A 22,089-nucleotide genomic window follows, 5' to 3' on the forward strand; every position below is an offset into this window, starting at 1 on the left:
TCATTGAAACTGAAGTGCTACAGAGATCATCAAGAAAGTCTTACCTATACCACCACTGACGACTCTGACAGGGATCACAATAGAGGGTCCCTGGCAGAGCTGGAGAAAAATGTAGATCAAAATTCTAACTCAAAAAGAAAGACCAGACTTGCTGGCCTGACAGAGACTGGAGAAACCCTGAGAGTATGGCTCCTGGACACCCTTTCAGCTCAGTAATGAGATCACACCTGAGGTTCACCCTTCAGCCAAAGATTCAACAGGCCCATGGAACAAAACGAGACAAAAGGGGCACACCAGCCCTGGGGCAGGGACTGGAAGGCAGGAGGGAACAGGAAAGCTGGTAATAGGGAACCCAGGGTTGAGAAGGGAGAGTGCTGACATGCCGGTGGGGTTGTTAACCAAAGTCATAGAACAATGTGTGTACTAACTGTTTGTTGAGAAACTAGTTTGTTCTGTAAACCTTCATCTAAAGTACAATTTTAAAAAAAGAAAGTCTTACCTAAAACCACAATCAACAGTTTCTGGAATGCATCTGACAAAGCCTTCTGGATGGCAAGCTCCTGGGTCATCTTCCTTTTCATAATGAAAGATAATGGCCCTAGATTCAACCAAAACAAATGGATTTAAAATTCTTATCTGAATGGTCATTTTTATGCCATACGTTTAAAAACATAAAAATGCATCTGTAATTCTTAGATCATTATCTTAGCAATTAAAGGCAGGCATAGCACAAGGATATGGTTAAATGGCTCCGTCATAGGTACAACTTGGCAGGCAGAGCAGATTTTTACTGCCTCCCACCATTCCAGAAATCCCTGAAGTATCAGAAGGGAGATATAGGCCAGGACTTCATACAAGTCTCACATCCCACACAGATTTCAAACTGAAGAATGGAAACTACCCTCCAACAGAACAGACCCTACCTGCCTTCCCATGTGTCAACGGCTGGAATCACACACTGAGAAAGATTTGCTGGTAATGCAGAAAATGTGGCCTCTCCCTGGGTATCACTCACAGGAGCCTACTCCACTCCACTCCACTCCACTCAGTAACAGCCCCGCTGACTTAAAACCCTAAGCCTGAATGCCATGCATTCTAGAAAAAATTCAGTACCAGTCAGTGTACCCTTTCCAGATATCTAGATATGACAGTTCCCACTCACGTCCTTCCATGAGGAAGCAAAGGACTGTACGTTTACATGAGAGTTTGTTTAGATCTTTAGATGATGATTTTGCTGGGATAACCGAAGACTACAAGAGATCTGTATTTGAAGGACTACTTTAACGTAAAGCAAGTTCTTAACCTGAACCTGGAAGAACACTATTCCTCTCCTCCTAAATTTTTCCGCAGGTCGGCTCTAAAATTTTAAAGTGAAAGTTTCTGTCAGGTATTGCCTAAGATTAGGGTAAAAATATGTATTATGAGGCAAAAAAACACCTGACCAGGGCTTTAGTAGTATAGCCAAGGGGAGGCCTGACGGTGTATATGAAAAGATGAGTTTTAGAAAGAAAACTCTTCCCCCCCCAACCTTCACCTCCACCTCGAAACACTGGGCTTTGGAGCCTTAGGTGGGTACTCTTCCTGACTTGGGGAAGGTTTGATCTCCTCAGGAGGTTAAATTAAGGAGGGTTTCACCTTCTCAGGAGTCCCTGGAGGCTGAGCTGGGGCCTTATGCTGGGTTGGACATGACTGAACTTCCTTAGTGGATTCTGGAGTTAGGGTAAGCTGCAGATCAACAGGTTTCACTGTATCATTGGGCAAGTTTGAAAGATAAGGTTGATTCTGACCTGGTGCTGGAACCTCATGACGTGCAGTAGTTTGAGTTATAACCTCCATAGGAGGTTCTAGAGGTTCAGCCGGGGCCTCCTGCTGGACTGGAGAAGGTTCTACCTCTTCAGGAAGCTGTGCAGGCTGATGTATGTCCCCCTGCTGTACTGGAGAAGGTCCAGCTTCCTCAGCGGGCTTTGTAGTCTGAGCAGAAGCCTCTTCCTGGGTTGAAGAAGGTTTAATTTCCTCAGAGGGCCTTGAAGGCTCAGCTGGAAACCGCTGATGGGTTAGAAAAGGTGCAGTACCCTCAGAGGGCTTTGGAGGTTGTGCCTAGGATTCATGATGTAATGGGGGTTTAAACTCTTGGGGAGGTTTTGGAGGCTATGGTGGGGTTTTCTGCTGGACTGGAGGTTCAACCCCCTCAGGGGGCTCTGGAGGTGGAGCTGGAGCCTCCTGTTGGACTGGAGAAGGTTCAACTTCCTCAGAGATCTTCAGAGGTCGTGCTGGGGCTTCCTCCTGGACTGGAGAAGGTTCAACTTCCTCAGAGCACTTTGGAGGCTGAGATGGAGACTCCTGCTGGCCTACAGAAGGTTCAACCTCATGGGGAGGCTCTGGAAGCTAAGCTGGAGCTTCCTGCTGAACTGGAGAAGGTTTAATCTCATGGAGAGTCCTTGGTGGTTGTACTGGGGCTTCCTGCTCGATTGGAAAAGGTTCAAGCTCTTCAGTGGGCTCTGCAGGCTGAACTGGGGCCTCCTGTTTCACCTCCTGGGGAGGCTTTGGTGGCTGTGCTCGCACTTCCTGTTGGACTGGAGAAGGTTTGCCCTCCTCAGGGAGCTCTGGAACTTGAGCTGGGGCCTCCTGTTGTGTTGGAGGTTTAATTTCTTCAGGAGACCTTGGAGGCTCAGCTGGAAATTCCTACTGCTTTCAAGAAGGTTCAATACCCTCAGAGGGCTTTGGAGGCTGAGCGGGGGATTCCTACCAGACTAGAGAATGTTTGACCTGCTCAGAGGGCTTTGGAGGCTGACCTGGGGCTTCCTGCTGGGTTGGAGAAGGTTCAAGCTCCTCAGAGGGCTTTGCAGGCTTAGCTGGAGCCTCCTGCGGGACTGGAGAAACTTCAACCTCCTCAGAGAGCTGTTGAGGCTGGGACTTTCTGCTGGACTAGAGAAGGTTCAACCTCCTCAGAGCTCTGGAGGCTGTGCTGGGGATTCCTGTTGGACTGGGGAAGGTTCAACCTCCTCAGAGGGCTCTGGGGCCTTCTGCTGGGTTGGAGAAGGTTCTGCCTCCTCAGAGGGCTCTGGTGGCTGAACTGGGACTTTCTGCTTGACTAGAGGAGGTTCGGCCTCCTCAGAGGGCTTTGGAGGCTGAGCTGGAGCCTCCTGCTGGACTAGAGGAGGTTCTACCTCTTCAGAGGCCTCTGGGGGCTGAGCTGGGGCTTTCTGCTGCACTGGAGAAGCCTCAAACTCCTCAGGTCGCTCTGTTGGCAGACCTGGGATCTCCTCCTGTTTTGAAGGTTTCACCTCCTCCGGAGACTTCAGAGACTGTGCTATGGCTTCCTGCTGTACTGGAGTGGGCTCAACCTCCTCTGATGGCTGTGGAGGCAGAGCTGGGGACTCCTGCAGGACTGGAAAAGTTCCAGCTTCCTCTAGAGGCTTTGGAGGTAGTGCTGGAGCTTTCTGCTGGACTGGGGAAAGTTCAACCTTCTCAGGGGGCTCTGGAGTCTGAACTGGGGCCTTCTCCTCGGTTGTAGAAGGTTTAACCTTCTGTGGAAGCATTGGAGACTGTGCTGGGACTTACTGCTGGAAGGGAGAAGGTCCAACCTCCGAAGGAGACTCCGGAGGCTGAGCTGAGGCCTCCTGCAGGACTGGAGATGGTTTAACCTCCTCAGTGGACTCTAAAGACTGTGATAGGACCTCTTGCTGGTCTGGAGAAGGTCCATCCTCTGTAGGATGCTCTGGAGTTTGAATTGGGGCTACCAGCTGGCTTGGAGAAGGTTCAACCTCAACAAGGGGCTCTGGAGATTGAGTTGTGGCCTCCTGCTGTTCTGAAGAAGGTTGAAACTCTGTAGTGGTTTCTGTACTTATGGTAACCTCCAGATAGAGAGATTTAGCTGTGACTTTGGCCAAAGTTGGACGCTGAGTTTCACCTTGACCTGGAGGTAAACCCGTCACCTCATGATGCCCTGCTGGTTGAGTTACAACCTCTGTAGGGAACTCTGGAGGTGGAGCTAGGCCCTTTTGCAGGACTGAAGAAGGCTCAACCTCCTCAGGGGGCTCTGGAGGTAGAGGTGGGTCTTCCTACTGGGTTGGAGAAGGCTCATCCTCTTTAATGGGGTCTGGGATCTGTGTTGGGTCAACTAGTTCAATGGCTGAATGTTCAAACTCCTCAAGGAGCTCTGGAGGCTGAGCTAGGTCATCCTGGTGTGTTGGCGAAGTTTCATCCCTATTATTGGGCTCTTTAAAAAAAAAAATTTTTTTTTTTTTTTTTGAGCTGCAGTGGGTCCTCCTGCTTGACTGTAGAAGGTTGGGAATCATCAGGGGGATCTGGAAGTTGAATTGGGTCCTCCGGCTAAACTGAAGAATGTTCAACGTCCTCAGGGGACTCTGGAGGCTGAACTGGGGCATCCCGTTATGCTGGAGAATGCTCAACCATGGGTTTAACTGATGCTTTAGGCAAGACTGAACAGTGAGCTTGAGGATGACCTGGAGGTTGAATTCTCTCTCCATCATGCAATGAGCGTAGAGCCTCATTCGGGGCTCTGGAGGCTGAACTGGGACCTCTAGGTGGCCTGGAGAAAGTTCAACTTCTTCAGTGGGCTTTGGAGGCTTAGCTGGGTACTCCTGCTGGCTTGGAGAAGGTTTAGCCTCCTCAGGAGGTTGGACTGAGGAAGGTTTCACCTTCTCAGGAGTCTCTGAACTCATGCTGGGTCAGGCATAAGTGAACCTCCTTAGTGGGTTCTGGAGTTAGGGTAAGCCACAGATCAACAGGTTTCACTGGACCACTGGGCAAGTTTGAAAGATAACATTGATTCTGACCTGGTGGTGGAACCTCATGATTTGTGGTAGTTTGAGTTATAACCTCTGTAGGAGGCTCCAGAGGTTTAGCTGGGGCCACCTGCCGGACTGGAGAAGGTTCCACGTCTTCAGGGAGCTGTGCAGGCTGATGTGTGTCCCCCTGCTGTACTGGAGAAGGTCCAGCTTCCTCAGCGGGCTTTGTAGCCTGAGCAGGAGCCTCTTCCTGGGTTGAAGAAGGTTTAATTTCCTCAGAGGGCCTTGAAGGCTCAGCTGGAAACTGCTGCTCGGTTAGAAAAGGTGCAATACCCTCCAAGGGGTTTGGAGGTTGTGCCTGGGCTTCATGATGTATTGGGGGTTTAACCTCCCAGGGAGGTTTTGGAGGTTGTGCTAGGGTTTCCTGCTGGACTGGAGGCTTAACCCACTCATGGGGCTATGGAGGCTGATCTGGAGCCTACTTTTGGACTGGAGAAGGTTCAAATCCTCAGAGGCTGTGCTTTGGCTTTCTCCTGGACTGGAGAATGTACAACTTCCTCAGAGCACTTTGGAGGCTTAGCTGGAGCCTCCTGCTGCCCTGGGGAAGGTTCAACCTCATGGGGAGGCTCTGGAAGCTGAGCTGGAGCTTCCTGTTGAACTGGAGGTTTCAATTCATGGAGAGGCCTTGCTGGTTGTACTGGGGCTTCCTGCTCGATTTGAGAAGTTTCGACCTCTTCAGTGGACTCTGTAGGCAGAACCAGGGGCTCCTGTTGGGTTGGTGAGGGCGCAACCCCCTGGTGAGGCTTAGGTTCCTGTGTTGGCACTTCCTGTTGGACTAGAGAAGGTTCACCCTTCTCAGGGAGCTCTGGAAGTGGAGCTGGGGCCTCCTGTTAGGTTGGAGCTTTAATCTCTTGGTGAGGTTTTGAAGGCTGTGCTGGGGCTTCCTGCTGCACTACAGAAGGTTCACCCTCCTCAGGGAGCTCTGGAGGCAGATCTGGGGCCCCCTGTTGTGTTGGCAGTTTAACTTCTTTGGGGGGCCTTGGAGGCTCAGCTGGAAATTCCTGCTGGTGTGGAGAAGGCTCAATACCCTCAGAGGGCTTTGGAGGCTGTGCTGGAACTTCCTGCTGCACTGGAAAAGGTTCAAACTCCTCAGGGAGCTCTGGAGATAGAACTGGGACCCCCTCCTCAGTTGGAGGTTTGAACTCTTGGGGAGGCTTTGGTGGGTGTGCTGGGGCTTCCTCCTGAGAGAGCTCTGGAAGCAGAGCTGGGGCCCCTGGCTGAAGAAGGTTCAACCTCCTCAGGGCGCTTTGGAGGTAGACCTGGAACCTCCTGATGGTCTGGAGAGGGTTCAACCTCCTCAGGGCGCTCTACAGGTGTACTTGGGGAACGCTGCTGGACTGGAGAGGTTCAACTTCCTCAGAGGGCTTTGGAGGCTGAGCTGGAGCTTCCTGGTGGACTGCAGAAGGTTCAATCTCCTCAGGGCTTTGGAGGTTGCACTGGGGATTCCTGTTGGGCTGGGGAAGGTTCTACCTCCTCGGGGGACTCTGGAGTCTGAGCTGGGGCTTCCTGCTGGCCTGAAGGAACTTGGACCTCTTCAGTGACATCTACAGGCTCTGTTGAGTCTTCCTGCTGGACTGGAGAAGGTCCAACCTTCGTAGGAAACTCTGGAGGCTGAGGTGAGGCCTCCTGCAGGGCTAGATATGGTTCAACCTCCTTGGTGGGCATTGGAGGCTGAGCTAGGGCCTCCTGTGGGGCTGGAGATAGCTCAACCTCCTCCGTGGACTCTGGAGACTGTGATGAGACCTCTTGCTGGTCTGGAGAAGGTACATCCTCTGTAGGATGCTCTAGAGTTTGAGTTGGGGCCACCAGCTGGCTTGGAGAAGGTTCAACCTCAACAAGGGGCTCTGGGGGTTGAGTTGTGGCTTCCTGCTGTTCCGGAGAAGGTTGAACCTCTGTAGTGGTTTCTGTAGTTACAGTAAGCTCCAGAGAGATTTAACTGCGACTTTGACCAATGTTGGATGCTGAGTTTCACCTTGACCTAGAGGTGAAACCTTCACCTCATGATGCACTGCTGGTTGAGTTACAACCTCTGTAGGGAACTCTGGAGTTTGAGCTATGCCCTCATGCAGGACTGGAGGAGGTACAACCTCCTCAGGGGGCTCTGGAGGTAGAGGTGGGTCTTCCTGCTGGGTTGGAGAAGGCTCATCCTCTTTAACAGGGTCTGGGATCTGTGTTGGGTCATCCAGTTGAATAGGTGAATATTCAACCTCCTCAAGGAACTCTGCAGGCTGAGCGAGGTCCTCCTGGTGTGTGGGAGAAGTTTCATCCTTTTTATTCGGCTCTGTGGGCTGTGGTGGGTCCTTCTGCTTGACTGAAGAAGGTTGGGAATCGTCAGGAGGATCTGGAAGTCGAGCTGGGTCCTCCTGCTGAACTGAAACAGGTTCAACCTCCTTAGGTGGATCTGGAGGCTGAGCTAGGATTTCCTCCTTGGTTGAAGAGTCCAACCTCCTCAGGGGACTCTGGAGGCTGAACTGGGGCATCCCGTTGTGCTGGAGAATGCTCAACCATGGGTTTAACTGATACTTTGGGGAAGACTGAATGGTGAGCTTGAGAATGACCTGGAGGTTGAATTGTCACTCCAGCATGCATTGAGGGTAGGGCTCAAACCTCATTTCAGGGCTCTGGAGGCTGAGTTGGGACCTCTAGTTGGACTGGAGAAAGTTCAACCCCCTCAGTGGGCTTTGGAGACTCAGTTGGGGACTCGTGCTGCCTTGGAAAAGGTTCAAGGTTGAACTGAGGAAAGTTTCACCTTCTCAGGGGGCTCTGGAGGCTGAGCTGGGACCTCTGGGTTGGACATGACTCAACCTCCTTAGTGGGTTCTGGAGTTAGGCTAAGCCACAGATCAACAGGTTTAACTGTAACATTGGGCAAGTTTGAAAGATAAGGTTGATTCTGACCTGCTGGTAGAACCTCATGATTTGCAGTAGTTTTAGTTATAACCTCCATAGGACCCTCTAGAGGTTTAGCTGGGGCCTCCTGCTGGACTGGAGAAGGTTCCACCTCTTCAGGGACCTCTGCAGCCTGGTATGTGTCCCCCTGCTGTACTCGAGAAGGTCCAGCTTCCTCAGTGGGCTTTGAAGCCTGAGCAGGAGCCTCCTCCTGGGTTAAGAAGGTTTAATTTCCTTGGGCGGCCTTGAATGCTCCGTTGAAAACTGCTGCTGGGTTAAAAAAGGTGCAATAAAAGAGTAAAAAGACCACCTACAGACTGGGAAAGAATATTCAGCTATGACATCTCAGACCAGCGCCTGATCTCTAAAATCTACATGATTCTGTCAAAACTCAACCACAAAAAGACAAACAACCCAATCAAGAAGTGGCCAAAGGATATGAACACACATTTCACTAAAGAAGATATTCAGGCAGCCAACAGATACATGAGAAAATGCTCCCGATCATTAGCCATTAGAGAAATGCAAATTAAAACTACGATGAGATTCCATCTCACACCAACTAGACTGGCATTAATCCAAAAAACACAAAATAATAAATGTTGGAGAGGCTGCGGAGAGATTGGAACTCTCATACACTGCTGGTGGGAATGTAAAATGGTACAACCACTTTGGAAATCCATCTGGTGTTATCTTAAACAGTTAGAAATAGAACTACCATACAACCCTGAAATCCCACTCCTCGGAATATACCCTAGAGATACAAGAGCCTTCACACAAACAGATATATGCACACCCATGTTTATTGCAGCACTGTTTACAATAGCAAAAAGCTGGAAGCAACCAAGATGTCCGTCAACGGATGAATGGGTAAATAAATTGTGGTATATTCACACAATGGAATACTACGCATCGATAAAGAACAGTGACGAATCTCTGAAACATTTCATAACATGGAGGAATCTGGAAGGCATTATGCTGAGCGAAATGAGTCAGTTGCAAAAGGACAAATATTGTATAAGACCACTATTATAAGATCTTGAGAAATAGAAAAAACGGAGAAGAACACATACTTTTGTGGTTACAGGGGGGAAGGGAGGCAGGGAGGGAGAGGGCTTTTTATGGATCAATCTGTAGATAAGAACTGCTTTGGGTGAAGGGAAAGACAACACTCAATACAAGGAAGGTCAGCCTAATTGGACTGGACTAAAAGCAAAGAGGTTTCCGGGATAAAATGAAAGCTTCAAAGGTCAGCGGAGCAGGGGCTGGGGTCTGGGGAACTTGGTTTGAGGGGACTTCTAAGTCAATGGGCAAAATAATTCTATTATGAAAACATTCTGCATCCCACTTTGAATTGTGGCGCCTGGGGTCCTAAATCCCAACAAGCGGCCATCTAAGATGCATCAATTGGTCTCAACCCACCTGGAGCAAAGGCAAAGGAAGAACACCAAGGTCACACGACAACTAAGAACCCAAGAGACAGAAAGGGCCACATGAACCAGAGACCTATATTATCCTGAGACCAGAAGAACTAGTTGGTGCCCGGCCACAATCGATGTCTGCCCTGTCAGGGAGCACAACAGACAACTCCTGAGGGAGCAGGAGACCAATGGGATACAGACCCCAAATTCTCATGAAAAGACCATACCTAATGGTATGACTGTGACTAGAGGAATCCCAGAGACAATGCTCCCCAGAACTTCTGATGGCTCAGGACAGGAACCATCCCCGAAGACAAATCATCAGGCATGAAAAGGACTGGTCAGTGGGGGGGAGAGAGATGCTGATGAAGAGTGAGCTAATTAAATCAGGTGGACACTGGAGAGTGTGTTGGCAACTCTTGACTGGAGGGGGGATGGGAAGATAGAGAGAGAGGGAAGATGGCAAAATTGGCACGAAACGAGAGACTGAAAGGGCTGACTCAATAGGGGGAGAGCAAGTGGGAGAAGGGAGTAAGATGTATGTAAACCTACATGTGACAGACTGATTGGAATGGTAAATGTTCACTTGAAGCTTAATAAAAATTAATTAAAAAAAAAAAAAAAAGGTGCAATACCCTCCTAGGGGTTTGGAGGTTGTGCCTGGGCTTCATGATGTATTGGGGGTTTAACCTTCTGGGGAGGTTTTGGAGGTTGGGCTCGGGTTTCCTTGTGGTTTGGAGAAGGCTTAACTCCCTCAGGGTGCTCTGGAGGTTGATGTGGAACCTCTGGTAGCCTGGAGAAGGTTCAGTCTCGTGGGGAGGAAGCTGAGCTGGAGCTTCGTGCAGAACTGGAATAGGTTTAACCTCATGGAGAGGCCTTTGTGGTTATACTGGGGCTTCCTGCTCAACTGGAGAATGTTGAACCTCCTCAGTGGGCCCTGGAGGCTGAACCAGGGCCTCCTGTTGGGCTGGAAAAGGTTTAACCTCCTGGGGAGGCTTTGGTGGCTGTGCTGTCCCTTCCTGTTGGACTGGAGAAGGTTCACCGTCCTCAGGGAGCTCTTGAAGTGGAGCTAGGGCCTCCTGTTGAGTTGGAGGCTAAAGCTCTTGCTGAGGTTTTGGAAGCTGTGCTGGGCCTTCCTGCTGCACTGGAGAAGGTTCACCCTCCTCAGGGAGCTCTGGAGGCAGAGCTTGAGCCTCCTGTCCTGTTGGAGGTTTAATTTCTTCGGGGGGCCCTGGAGGCTCAGCTGGAAATTCCTGCTGGTTTGGAGAAGGTTCAATACCCTCAGAGGGCTTTGGAGACTGTGCTGGAACTTCCTGTTGCACTGGAGAAGGTTCAACCTCCTCAGGGAGCTCTGGAGGTGGAACTGGGGCCTCCTGTTCAGTTGGAGTTTTGACCTCCTGGGGAGGCTTCACAGGCTGTGCTGGGGCTTCTTCCTCAGGGATCTCTGGAAAGACAGCTGGAGTTTTTGGCTGGACTCGAGAAGATTTAACTCCTCAGGACACTCTGGAGGTGGACCTGGAACTTCCTGCTGAACTGGAGAGGATTCAACCACCTCAGGGGGCTCAGGAGTCTGAGCTGGGGCATCCTCGTTGGTTGGAGAAGGTTTAACCTCCTGTGGAAGCATTGGAGACTATGCTGGAGCTTCTTGATGAACTGAAGACGCAACCCCTTCTGGGCTGTGTGGAGGCAGAGCTGGGGTCTCCTGCTGGGTGGGAGAGGCTAGAACTTATTCAGTAGCATTTGGAAGCTGCAGTGGGGCTTCCTCCTGGACTGGAGAAGGTTCCACCTCCTCACACAGCTTTCGAGGGTAAACTGGAGCCTCCTGTGGGACTGCAAAAGTTTCAACTTCCTCAGAGGGCTTTGGAAGAGGAGCTGGAGCCTCTTCTGGGACCGGAGAAGCTTCAGTCTCCTCAGAGGGCTTTGAGGTTGTGCTGGGGCTTCCTGCTGAGTTGAAAATGATTGAACCTCCTTATCAGGCTCTGGGGTTAGGGTAAGGTCTACCCCACTGGTTGAATTGTGATACTGGACAAGGTTGAATGATGAGTTTGATTCTGACCTGGAGGTTGAAGAATCACCTTGTGAAGCACTGAAGTCTGAGGTATAACTGCCTTAGGTGGCTTTAGAGACTGAATCTGGGCCTCCTCCTGGGTTAGAGAAGGTTCATTCTCCTCAGGTGCCTCTGGAGTCTGAACTGCTCTATAGGAAAAGGCTCTCCTACCTTAGGGGTCTCTGGAAGCTGTGTTGGTGCCCCTTGCTGGACTGGAGAAGTTTCTCCAATCTCAGGGGGCTCTGAAAGTTCAGCTGAAGGCTCTTTCTGGACTGAAAAAGGTTCTACCTCCTGAGGGGACTCTGGAGACTGAGATGGGGCCTCCTGCTGGACTGGAGGTTTAACCTCTTCAGGGCTCTGCAAAGTCTCAGCAGGGCCTTCCTGCTGGAGTGGAGACGGTTGCATCTCCGTAGGGGACTCTAGAGACAGATGTGGGGCCTCCTGATGGGCTAGGTAAGGTTTCACTGACTGAGGGGCCTCTGAAGTCTAAGCTGGGGCCCCTTGTTCAACTGAAGGTTCCTCCTCCCCAGGAAGCTCAGGGTGTCCCACTGTAGGTAGAATAGGACCAAATTCAGGGAGCTCTGGAGGCTGATCTGCGGTCCCTAGGAATCCCAGAGGTAGGGTGTCTGGAGGATACAGTATATCCCAATTTGGGTCTAGAAGATAGTCATCCACAGGTTGGGCTTTCGGTTAGGTATTTTTGCAAATTGGCCTGAGGTTCTAACAACCTTAGCAAGCAGATGCTGTGCCAGGTCCTTTATGAGATTTGGAGGTGAAAGAATAACCTTCGGTGGTTTTGAACTATGACTAGAGATGGAACAAGTATTTCAAATGACTGGTGACCTTCAGCCTGATTCATCCCTGGAGTTTCAATCTTACTTTTGAGTCGAGGCAGAGCTACGGCGTGATTCTGACCCCAGTCGAGCATCGGAACCACCTCTGGGAACCTCCGACTCTGAGTTGTCATTCAGATCCTGATGTGCGCCAGCAAACCCATTAGATCTGGGAGGCAGCTGTGGAGCCCAATCAGTGCCCAAAGTCTCAAAGAACTCCTGAGGCCGGGCCAACATCTGGGCTGGAGCCGCGAACTCCACGTAGTCAGAGCCCCCTGACTGGGGCCGGGGTGTAAGCATAGGGTACAATTCAGGTGGGATATCAGGGGAGGGCAAAGACTAGGGTTCAGTCAGCCCTGGGGGGGAGGTCAGACGTCGGCTGGACCAGATTCCGGGCCCACTCTGGAAGCAGTGTCGCATGGACCGGAAGCCACAGTGGTTGCGGCGCGAGGTGGAGCGGTGGGGCCCAGAGGCAGAACCCGGACATGACACTCGGAGGGTACGGGGCGCCGCGCTCTTAGCGGGAGCCGAACCGTTATGAACCATCAAGACACAGGCGCAACCATTAGCAACCCTGTGCCCCTCCCCCACCGCGTGCCCCACCCTTTATTTATGACACCCTTGTTTACGCACCACCTTTATTTAGCTGCATCAGAGACCAGTTCCAAGCCACTAGGGTGAGCCGTTTTCCTAGAATCACCAGGGCCCAAGCTTTCCTTCTGCAGAGGTGACAGGATTTCACATCCCCTCCCTCATCCTCACCCTGAAAGCAAGGGAGGATTCGGGTTCTTTCAGTCCCCCTCTCACTGCCCTCAGGCTCCAGCCACAGGGACAGATTGCTTCACCAGCCTCTCTGCATAGTCAAAAGTGCTAGTCAGTTTCTGGCAGCCAGACCTCCTCTTCCTCCAAACTGAAATCCAGACATTCTTCCTCCCTGTGGCAGGAATAACTGACCTACAAAATAAATGCTATTTAGTGAGGCCAGGGGGTACGAACACACATTAAAGTTATTTTACTCTAAGAGGCTGCTATTTCCTCAGCTCTCTGTATCCTCTTTTCCATATTGATTATTAACTCACCACTCTGTCAGGTAGGGGGTACCACTAATCAGTGAGGACGCCAAACTTTCTGTAGGAAGGTCTTAGGGAGTGGGCAATTTGGTCTGAGAGTGAGGGACTGAATCCAAGTGCATAGCACTTTACATTGGCATGGAAAAACTTCCCCATCCCACCTTGATTCAACATGGCGATTAATACAGAAAAAGTAACAACCCCACTTTTCAGAGGTCCACCTTTGCGTACAGAGACAAGGATGTGAAAGTCAGCATGTTGAAGACTTTTCTTGAAATGCCGTACCCAACACCCGTTTGTTTCCTTTATAGCCCTTCTTATAATCTTTTATTTTCTTGTTTACTTGCTAGCACAACTCCTAGCACGTGAACTCCAACTCCAAGAGAAGGAGGTTTTATCCTGTCTTTCCCATTGCCTAGCATATGCCTTGGCACACAGTAACGGTTTTAAAATTGAACCGATTTCAGGACTGGTCTGTTAAGGATGGGCCTTTGGTTTTAATCAGGCTTCTGAAATCTTTAGCACCAAGGATAAATCCCTTCCTCTTACATTTAACAGGAACCAAGACTTTTTTCCTTCTAAATTAATTTTGTTCTTGAGAATATACATAGCACAGCATAAACCAATCCAACAGTTTCTACATGTACAATTTAGTGACACCGATTACATTTTTCAAGTTGTGCAACCATTCTTACCCTCCTTTTCTGAGTTGTTCCTCCCTAATTAACATAAACTCACTGCACCCTAAGGCTCCTATCTAATCTTTTAAGTTGCTGTTGTCGATTTGATCGCATATAGATAGTTCTTATACAAGCATAATGCTCAAGGCAGGCCTTTTTAACTATACTATTGTTTGGTTTTCAAATGACTTCAAGGGATAGTTTTTGTTCAAGGTTTAAAGATTATCTCAGGGTAATAGTTCAGGGTTCATCCAGCCTCCATGGCTCCAGAAAGTCTACAATCCATGAGAATTTGAAATTCTGTTTTGCGCCTTCCCCGCTTTGATCAGGATTCTCATATAGAGTCTTTGATCAAAATGTTCAGTCATGGTAGCCAGGCACCATGCAGTTCTTCTGGTCTCATGGCAAAGCAGGCAGTTGTTCATGGAGGCAATTAGCCACACATTCCATATCCTCCTCCTATACCTGACTCTCCTTCTTCCTCTTTTGCTCCAGGTGAATGGAGACCAATTGATGTGCCTTAGATGGCTGCTTGCAAACTTTTAAGACCCCAGGCACTATGCAGTGAACTAGGAGGTAGAACAGAAGCACTAAATATGCTATTAAGCCAATTAACTAGGATGTTCCATGAAAACATGACCCTAAACCTCCAAACCAGGAAACCAAATTCCCTGAGGTTTTTGGCTGTATATAAGCAGCCTCAGCAGCTACTCTTTCTTCTTCTTCCTTTTTTTTTTTGTCGTTGTTGTGAATATATCTATCACACAACTTTTGCTAATTCAACTTTTTACAGGTATACAACTTACTGACAAGAATTACAATAATCGGGTGTACAACCCTACCCTTAATCAATGTGATTTAGGAAGCTAGACTTCTTAAAGCCCAATCTCGGATAAACCTGAAGTGCCCTTGACTGGGTTCCATTTAACTTAATTAAAATAATTATTTTACTTGAAAAACCTTCAAATACTTTTTCAGGAGAGAATGACCTCCTCTTTCTCTACCTTCTTCTCTTCAAATCAAAACACTTTGCAACTTTGGCATGAGCTAAGTAATCACACATCTAGCCCCCAAATTAAGTTCCCATTGATCCAGGTCGATGAAACACATCTTCCTGCTCCTAACTTTTTTATTATTATTGTCACTATTTTTAAAGAAAACATCTTAGAGGTAGTAAAGGTTTTTTAGAAACTACCTGGGCAGCTTAATGCCTAATTTAGGGCACTCATATAATAGATTTACAAAAAGGTTCTTCAGCAAAACATTTCATTTCATATAAGATGTGAGATGCCGAGATCTAGGTAATACACCTTATTTGAAAGGTGTAATAGTTTTTAAAAGCATAACCGCACTATAGCTTAATCACACTCGAGGCCATAGATATTTTGTTTCCAAACCCCTGGGATCCAGTTTGAGGCGAGTTCTAAGAGGCCTGTGTTCAAGCAGCCTAGCACCCCTAAGCCCTGAAGGGGTAGGATGCCCCCTCACCTCTGTCCACGATGTAGGGGTGCTCTGATGCTTCTCAATCGTGCTCTACAAGCTTTAGAAAAGGGGTCAGAGCCAAGGGCCAGGAGTTCAGGGAATGCCCTAGGAATTCCTTACATTCAAAATCAGGTTCAGAGGTTCATATTCTCCTAAGTGTAACAGCTTTCTGTGCATGCCAGAGTCTTCTAAATTGTGCTGATTGTTTTCAATTATGGCTACACTGGCTATGTAATCCTTGAGCTTTTATCTCCACATACGTGAATTAAATCCTGTAGTTCTTCGGTTCTGACATCTATGATCTCTTCACTGGGTCTGTACTCCAGAGCTATTTTACCACTTTCTGAAATAAAATTAACAATGATCAATTCAAAATTATTGCATATAAAAAAAAAACCAAACCAGCTCACTTCAGCAGCACAAACACTACAATTGAAACTCTACAGAGAAGATTAGCACGGCCCCTGTGTAATAATGACATGCAAATTTGTGAAGCATTTCATGTTTTTAATGGACACAGGGAACGCAGGGTGGAAAGAGGGAGAGTGCTTACACGTTGCAGGGATTGCAGCCCATGTCACAAAGCAATCTGTGTATCAAGTTTTTTAACTGAGAAACTAATTTGTGTTGTAAACTTTCACCTAAAGCACAATAAAATTAAAACACACAAAAAACCAAACCAGTTGCTGGAACTGCTACCCTTTTGGTTAGCCAACCTTTGGCTTAGGGCCAAGCATTTCCACCACCCAAAAACCCCACATACAGTGACAGCACCAAAGAACTAGGCAGTCTTTGACATCTAAAAGCAGACGATGAGAACACTCTTCCTTGAAGTTCCCTCATCTCATATTTTAGTTTTTAACATAAACACTTGTTGAACAGCACGTATTACCAACTGGGTTTGGTTCGATGAATTATATAACATTAAACCCTGTACCCTGTGCCGTCGAGTCGATTCCAACTCATAACGACCCTATAGGACAGAGTAGAACTGCCCCACATTAGAGACAGGAATTAAGTTAGAAATGATGGCTGTAATGGATTGAAGTGTGTCCCCCAAATATATGTGTCAACTTGGTTAAGCCATGTGTGGTTATCCTCCATTTTGTGATTTTCCTATGCATTATAAATCATAATCTTGGCCTGTGGTTAAAAGGATTAGGGTGGGGTGTAACACTCTTGCTCAGGCCATATCCCTGATCCAAAGTAAAGGGATTTTCCCTGGGGTTTGGCCTGTAGCACCTTTCATCTCTTAAGAGAGAAAAGGAAAGGGAAGCAAGCAGAAAGTTGGGGACTTCATACCACCAAGAAAGCAGCACCAGGAGCAGACTGTGTCCGTTGGACAGAGGGTGCCTGCACCTGAGAAGGTCCTCAAGCAGGGGAAGACTGTGAACAAGGACTTTCCTCCAGAGCTGACAGAGAAAGAAAGCCTTACCCTGGAACAGATGCCCTCAATTTGGACTTGTAACCTACCAGACTGTGAGAAAATGAATTTCTCTTTGTTAAAGCCATCCACTTGTGGTATTTCTGTTATGGCAGCACTAGATGACTAAGACAACAGCCTTCAGTATGGATTACACCTCAACATAAAGAAAACAAAAATCCGCACAAATAGACCAATAAGCAACATCATGATAGATGGAGAAAATATCGAAGTTGTCAAGGATTTCATATTCTTGTAAGCACAATCAATGCCTATGGAAGCAGCAGTCAAGAAATCAAACAACATATTGCACTGGGCGAATCTGCTGCAAAAAGCCACTTTAAAATGTTAAAAATTAAAAATGTCACCTTAAGGACTAAGGTGCACCTGGCCCAAGCCATGGTATTTTCCATTGTCTCACATGCATGTGGGGAAACACTGGTCGTGTAGTGATTAAGTGCTACGGCTGCTAACCAAAGGGTCAGAAGGTCGAATCCGCCAGGCACTCCTTGGAAACTCTATGGGGCAGTTCTACTCTGTCCTACAGGGTCTCTGTAAGTCGAAATCGACTCGAGCGCACTGGATTTGGTTTGATTTGGGTTCATATGCATGTGAAAGCTGGACTATGAATATGGAACACTGAAGAATTGATGCACTTGAATTATGGTGCTGGTGAAGAATACTGAAATATACCATAGGGTGCCAGAAGAACGAATAATCTGTCTTGGAAGAAATACAGCCAGAATGCTCCTTAGAAGTGAGGATGGTGAGACTTCGTCTCACGTACTTTGGACCTGTTATCAGGAGGAATCAATCCCTAGAAAAGGACATCGTGCTTGGTAAAGTAGAGGGTCAGCAAAAAAGAGGAAGACCCTCAATGAGATGGACTGACACAGTGGCTGCAACAATGGGATCAAATACAGCAATAATTGTGAGGATGGTGCGGGACCAGGCAGTGTTTCATTCTTTTGTACATAGGGTTGCTATGAGTCGGAACTGACTGTAAAGCTGGGGATCGATCCTGTGTGAGGACTCTCTGCTAATCACAAAGCTTCCTTTGGGTGCAGTCCGTAACATTAACACCACTGCAGAACTCAATAGGGAGCACAATCAATGCCATCCAACAACATGACCACTTTAAAGGGGATGTACAGACTCACATGAAAGCAGCTGATTATTATATAAGAATCCAATCTGTAGTTGGGCACATACTCACCTAGGATGTCAGTGCTATGAAACGAAAACTGAAATGAAATTCTTGATTAAGAAAATATCATCAAAAAAAAAAACTCTCCCTTCAACAGGAAACCAACAATGATAATAATAATAGTTCATATGTTTTGCCAGCTTACCATGTAGCAGGCATAGTTCTAAACTTTTTACATTCATCTGATTTACTCTTACAATACCGCCATGAGGTAGGCAGCATTGTTCTTGTTGTTAGGTGCCATTGAGTTTGTTCTGACTCATAGTGACCCTATCTACAACAGAATGAAACACTGCCTAGACCTGTGCCATCCTCACAATTGTTGTTATCCTTAAGCCCACTGTTGCAGCCACTGTGTCAATCCATCTCATGGAGGGTCTTCCTCTTTTTCGCTGACCCTCTACTTTATCAAGCATCATGTCCAAAGCTTATAATCACAATAGCATTCTGCATGATAGGCAAGTAATATCGAGAAGAAGACCTGGATCAAACACAGACTTTCTGTGGGAACTGAGGCAAGTCATTCTATACCTATAAACTGGGGACAGCAATATTTGCTGTCACTTTTCTCACAGATGGCATGAGGAAGAAATTTGAGACTGTTGCTGTAAACCAGTTTGGAGAATGAAAGTATAATCTAGACTGCTTTAGATATCCAGGTTTTCATCCAATTAACTTTTCAAAATGAGTTTATTTGCTCATTGAAACTGAAGTGCTACAGAGATCATCAAGAAAGTCTTACCTATACCACCACTGACAACTCTGACAGGGATCACAATAGAGGGCCCCAGGCAGAGTTAGAGAAAAAATGTAGAACAAAATTCTAACTCAAAAAGGAAGACCAGACTGCTGGCCTGACAGAGACTGGAGAAACCCTGAGAGTATGGCTCCTGGACACCCTTTCAGCTCAGTAATGAGATCACTCCTGAGGTTCACCCTTCAGTCAAAGATTGAACAGGCCCACGGAACAAAACGAGACAAAAGGGGCACACCAGCCCTGGGGCAGGGACTGGAAGGCAGGAGGGAACAGGAAAGCTGGTAATAGGGAACCCAGGGTTGAGAAGGGAGAGTGCTGACATGCCAGTGGGGTTGTTAACCAAAGTCATAGAACAATGTGTGTACTAACTGTTTGTTGAGAAACTAGTTTGTTTTGTAAACCTTCACCTAAAGTACAATTAAAAAAAAAAAAGTCTTACCTAAAACCACAATCAACAGTTTCTGGAATGCATCTGACAAAGCCTTCTGGATGGCAAGCTTCTGGGTTATCTTCCTTTTCATAATGAAAGATAATGGCCCTAGATCCAACCAAAACAAATGGATTTAAAATTCTGAATGGTCATTTTTATGCCATACGTTTAAAAACATAAAAATGCATCTGTAATTCTTAGATCATTATCTTAGCAATTAAGGGCAGGCATCACCAAAACCAAACCCAGTGCCGTCAATTCCGACTCATAGCGACCCTACAGGACAGAGTAGAACTGCCCATAGAGTTTCCAAGGAGCGCCTGGCGGATGTGAACTGCCGACCCTTTGGTTAGCAGCTGTAGTGCTTAACCACTATGCCACCAGGGTTTCCAAGAGCAGGCATAGCACAAGGATATGGTCAAATGGCTCTGTCATAGGTACAACCTGGCAGGCAGAGCACATTTTTACTGCTTCCCTCCATTCCAGAAATCCCTGAAGTATCAGAAGGGAGATATAGGCCAGGACTTCATACAAGTCTCACATCCCACACAGATTTCAAACTGAAGAATGGAAACTACCCTCCAACAGAACAGACCCTACCTGCCGAAGCCATGCGTCAATGGCTGGAATCACACACTGAGAAAGATTTGCTGGTAATGCAGAAAATGTGGCCTCTCCCTGGGTATCACTCACAGGAGCCTACTCCACTCCACTCCACTCCACTCAGTAACAGCCCCGCTGACTTAAAACCCTAAGCCTGAATGCCATGCATTCTAGAAAAAATTCAGTACCAGTCAGTGTACCCTTTCCAGATATCTAGATATGACAGTTCCCACTCACGTCCTTCCATGAGGAAGCAAAGGACTGTACGTTTACATGAGAGTTTGTTTAGATCTTTAGATGATGATTTTGCTGGGATAACCGAAGACTACAAGAGATCTGTATTTGAAGGACTACTTTAACGTAAAGCAAGTTCTTAACCTGAACCTGGAAGAACACTATTCCTCTCCTCCTAAACTTTTCCGCAGGTCAGCTCTAAAATTTTAAAGTGAAAGTTTCTGTCACGTATTGCCTAAGAAGGTAAAAATCTGTATGGCAGGACGGGGGGACCTGTCCAGGGCTTCAGTAGTTTAGCAAGGGGAGGCCTGATGATGTATCTGAAAAGACGAGTTTTAGAAAGAAAACTCCTCTTCCTCCCCCGACCTTCACCTCCACTTGGAAACAGACCTTCCTCCAGCTTATCCAAAGGCTCCTCTGCCACGCCAACTCCAGGACTCCTGCACTCATAGGCTGGCAACACCACCTCTAGAGCACAGAAGAACTTCACCCTTTGCTTCTGAGCTGCTGCCACTGTATCTTCATTTTCTCTTTCTTCAAGGTCAGAAAGATCCTGAAGCTGTGACGATTGTGAATTAAAGGTTCTTCTTAGGATCTCAATGTAGCCTTCAAAATCTTTTCTTAATGGGAAATAAAAACTAAACTCCAGCAATCCCAGCTTATGGTTGAAGTGTCCCATAGCTTCAAAATCAGGTAAGAATCCCAAATGAATTACTAGATAGAGACAACCATTTCTTATTACATACCATAAAAACACTGGAGAAAATTATGGACACCACCATCCAAGTCAGTGTGATTATTATGGATTAATTCTAGGTGGCCAGCCAATGCTCAGATACTTCCACTTACTGCCTCCTCCTTGCAACCCAGTTCAATCCTTCTCTCAAGTCTAGGATTTCAGTGTTGAAAAGAGAGTCTGGTTACCCCAAGAAAATCTACGAGACAAATCTACCTTGAGTATCCGTTTTGACCACCCATTGAAACCAAAGTAGTAATTTGCAAGTTCTTGGCATCGAGAGCTGTTTAGGGCAAGTGCCTGATGTTGAACCGCCTTATGTTTGGTGCCGAGATGAACCTAAAGATACAAGAGACAGATCCACAAATATCACAATCTGGCACGGAGACTTTTTTGGGGTATACCTGAGGTTTATTAGTACTGATTTCATACAGCAGCTGAGAAGATTAAACGGAACAATTTAAGCACTGAGTTCAGAGCAAGCCCTAAATAAATGTTATTACTACTAAGCTAGAGTGCTTTTCTGCACCATTTCCAGGGGCCCTGATTAATAGGAAGGTTTCTCTGACCTCTGGTGGTGAACAGTGATGATGAATGCAACTGAGGAAGTCCTGCAGAAGCAATTATAGCATTGGGATGAACAAAGGAAGTTAACTGTTTCTCCCTTCCCACCCAGTAGCTCCTGCCTAAGGATAGTACCTGAAGGGCAGATAAGATGTAAACCACAACAAGGAGATAGGACCTTGACCTGTAGTTCACCCCTCCCCAAGTTACTAACCTCCTTTAGAAACAGGAATACACACATCTCTATAAATATTTTAAAAAATCAATTGCCTTCGAGTTGATTCTGACTCATGGAGACCCCATGTGTGTCAGAGTAGAACTCTGCTCTATAGGGTTTTCAATGGCTGATTTTTTGGAAGTATTATATACTGCCAAGCCTTTCTTTTGAGGCACCTCGGGGTGGACTCAAACTTTTCAATCGTTTGCACTACCCACAGACCTATAAATATTGCTGGCAATTAAAACACAGAGGTTCATTTGCATTTACAAGCTCTTTGAGAATGCAAATATCTCCAGAATGTTAACTCTGTAAATAATTTATACATTACTATGCTTGGTAAAGTAGAGGGTCAGTGAAAAAGAGGAAGACCCTCAACGAGCTGGACTAGTTGCAGCAATGGGCTCAAACGTACCTACTCGTGTGAGGATAGCACAGGACCAAGCAATGTTTCGTTCATGTTATACCCAGGGTTGCTATGAATTGGAACCAACTCGATGGCACCTAACAAAAACAATATGGATTTATATCATTAATCTTATATTATTTTCTTCTATCATTATATTCTTTCTTAAATTCTATTTCCAATCTGCAATAGATCACAGGGATGGTGCAGGACCAGGCAGCAGTTTCATTCTGTTGTCCACAGGGTCACCATGAGTCGGGGGCCAACTCAACAGCAAGTA

The 22,089-nt window shown here is 47.1% G+C and overlaps 1 protein-coding gene and 1 non-coding gene across 3 annotated transcripts in view; one reads left to right on the forward strand and one right to left on the reverse strand.

Moving 5' to 3' along the window:
- The window catches only part of RDM1 (RAD52 motif containing 1), a 38,252-nt gene that overhangs the window by 12,987 nt on the left and 3,176 nt on the right, over nt 1-22,089 (reverse strand). Inside the window, exons 3-6 of one of the 2 annotated variants that reach the window (XM_049859249.1) lie at nt 20,839-20,961; nt 20,277-20,445; nt 19,059-19,157; nt 15,493-15,575 (exon numbers count right to left, since the gene is read on the reverse strand). In XM_049859249.1, coding sequence (XP_049715206.1) covers nt 15,493-15,575; nt 19,059-19,157; nt 20,277-20,445; nt 20,839-20,961 — 474 coding nt within the window. Of the gene's footprint in view, nt 1-15,492; nt 15,576-19,058; nt 19,158-20,276; nt 20,446-20,838; nt 20,962-22,089 lie in introns of those variants that run through there. The other variant, XM_049859250.1, reaches the window with a different exon arrangement.
- Nucleotides 15,637-15,741, forward strand: LOC126063328 (U6 spliceosomal RNA). Its single transcript, XR_007514273.1, has one exon. It is a non-coding gene; the product is annotated as a U6 spliceosomal RNA (small nuclear RNA).

This window comes from Elephas maximus, chromosome 19 (genome assembly GCF_024166365.1).
Source record: "Elephas maximus indicus isolate mEleMax1 chromosome 19, mEleMax1 primary haplotype, whole genome shotgun sequence".
Classification (NCBI taxonomy): Eukaryota; Metazoa; Chordata; class Mammalia; order Proboscidea; family Elephantidae; genus Elephas; species Elephas maximus.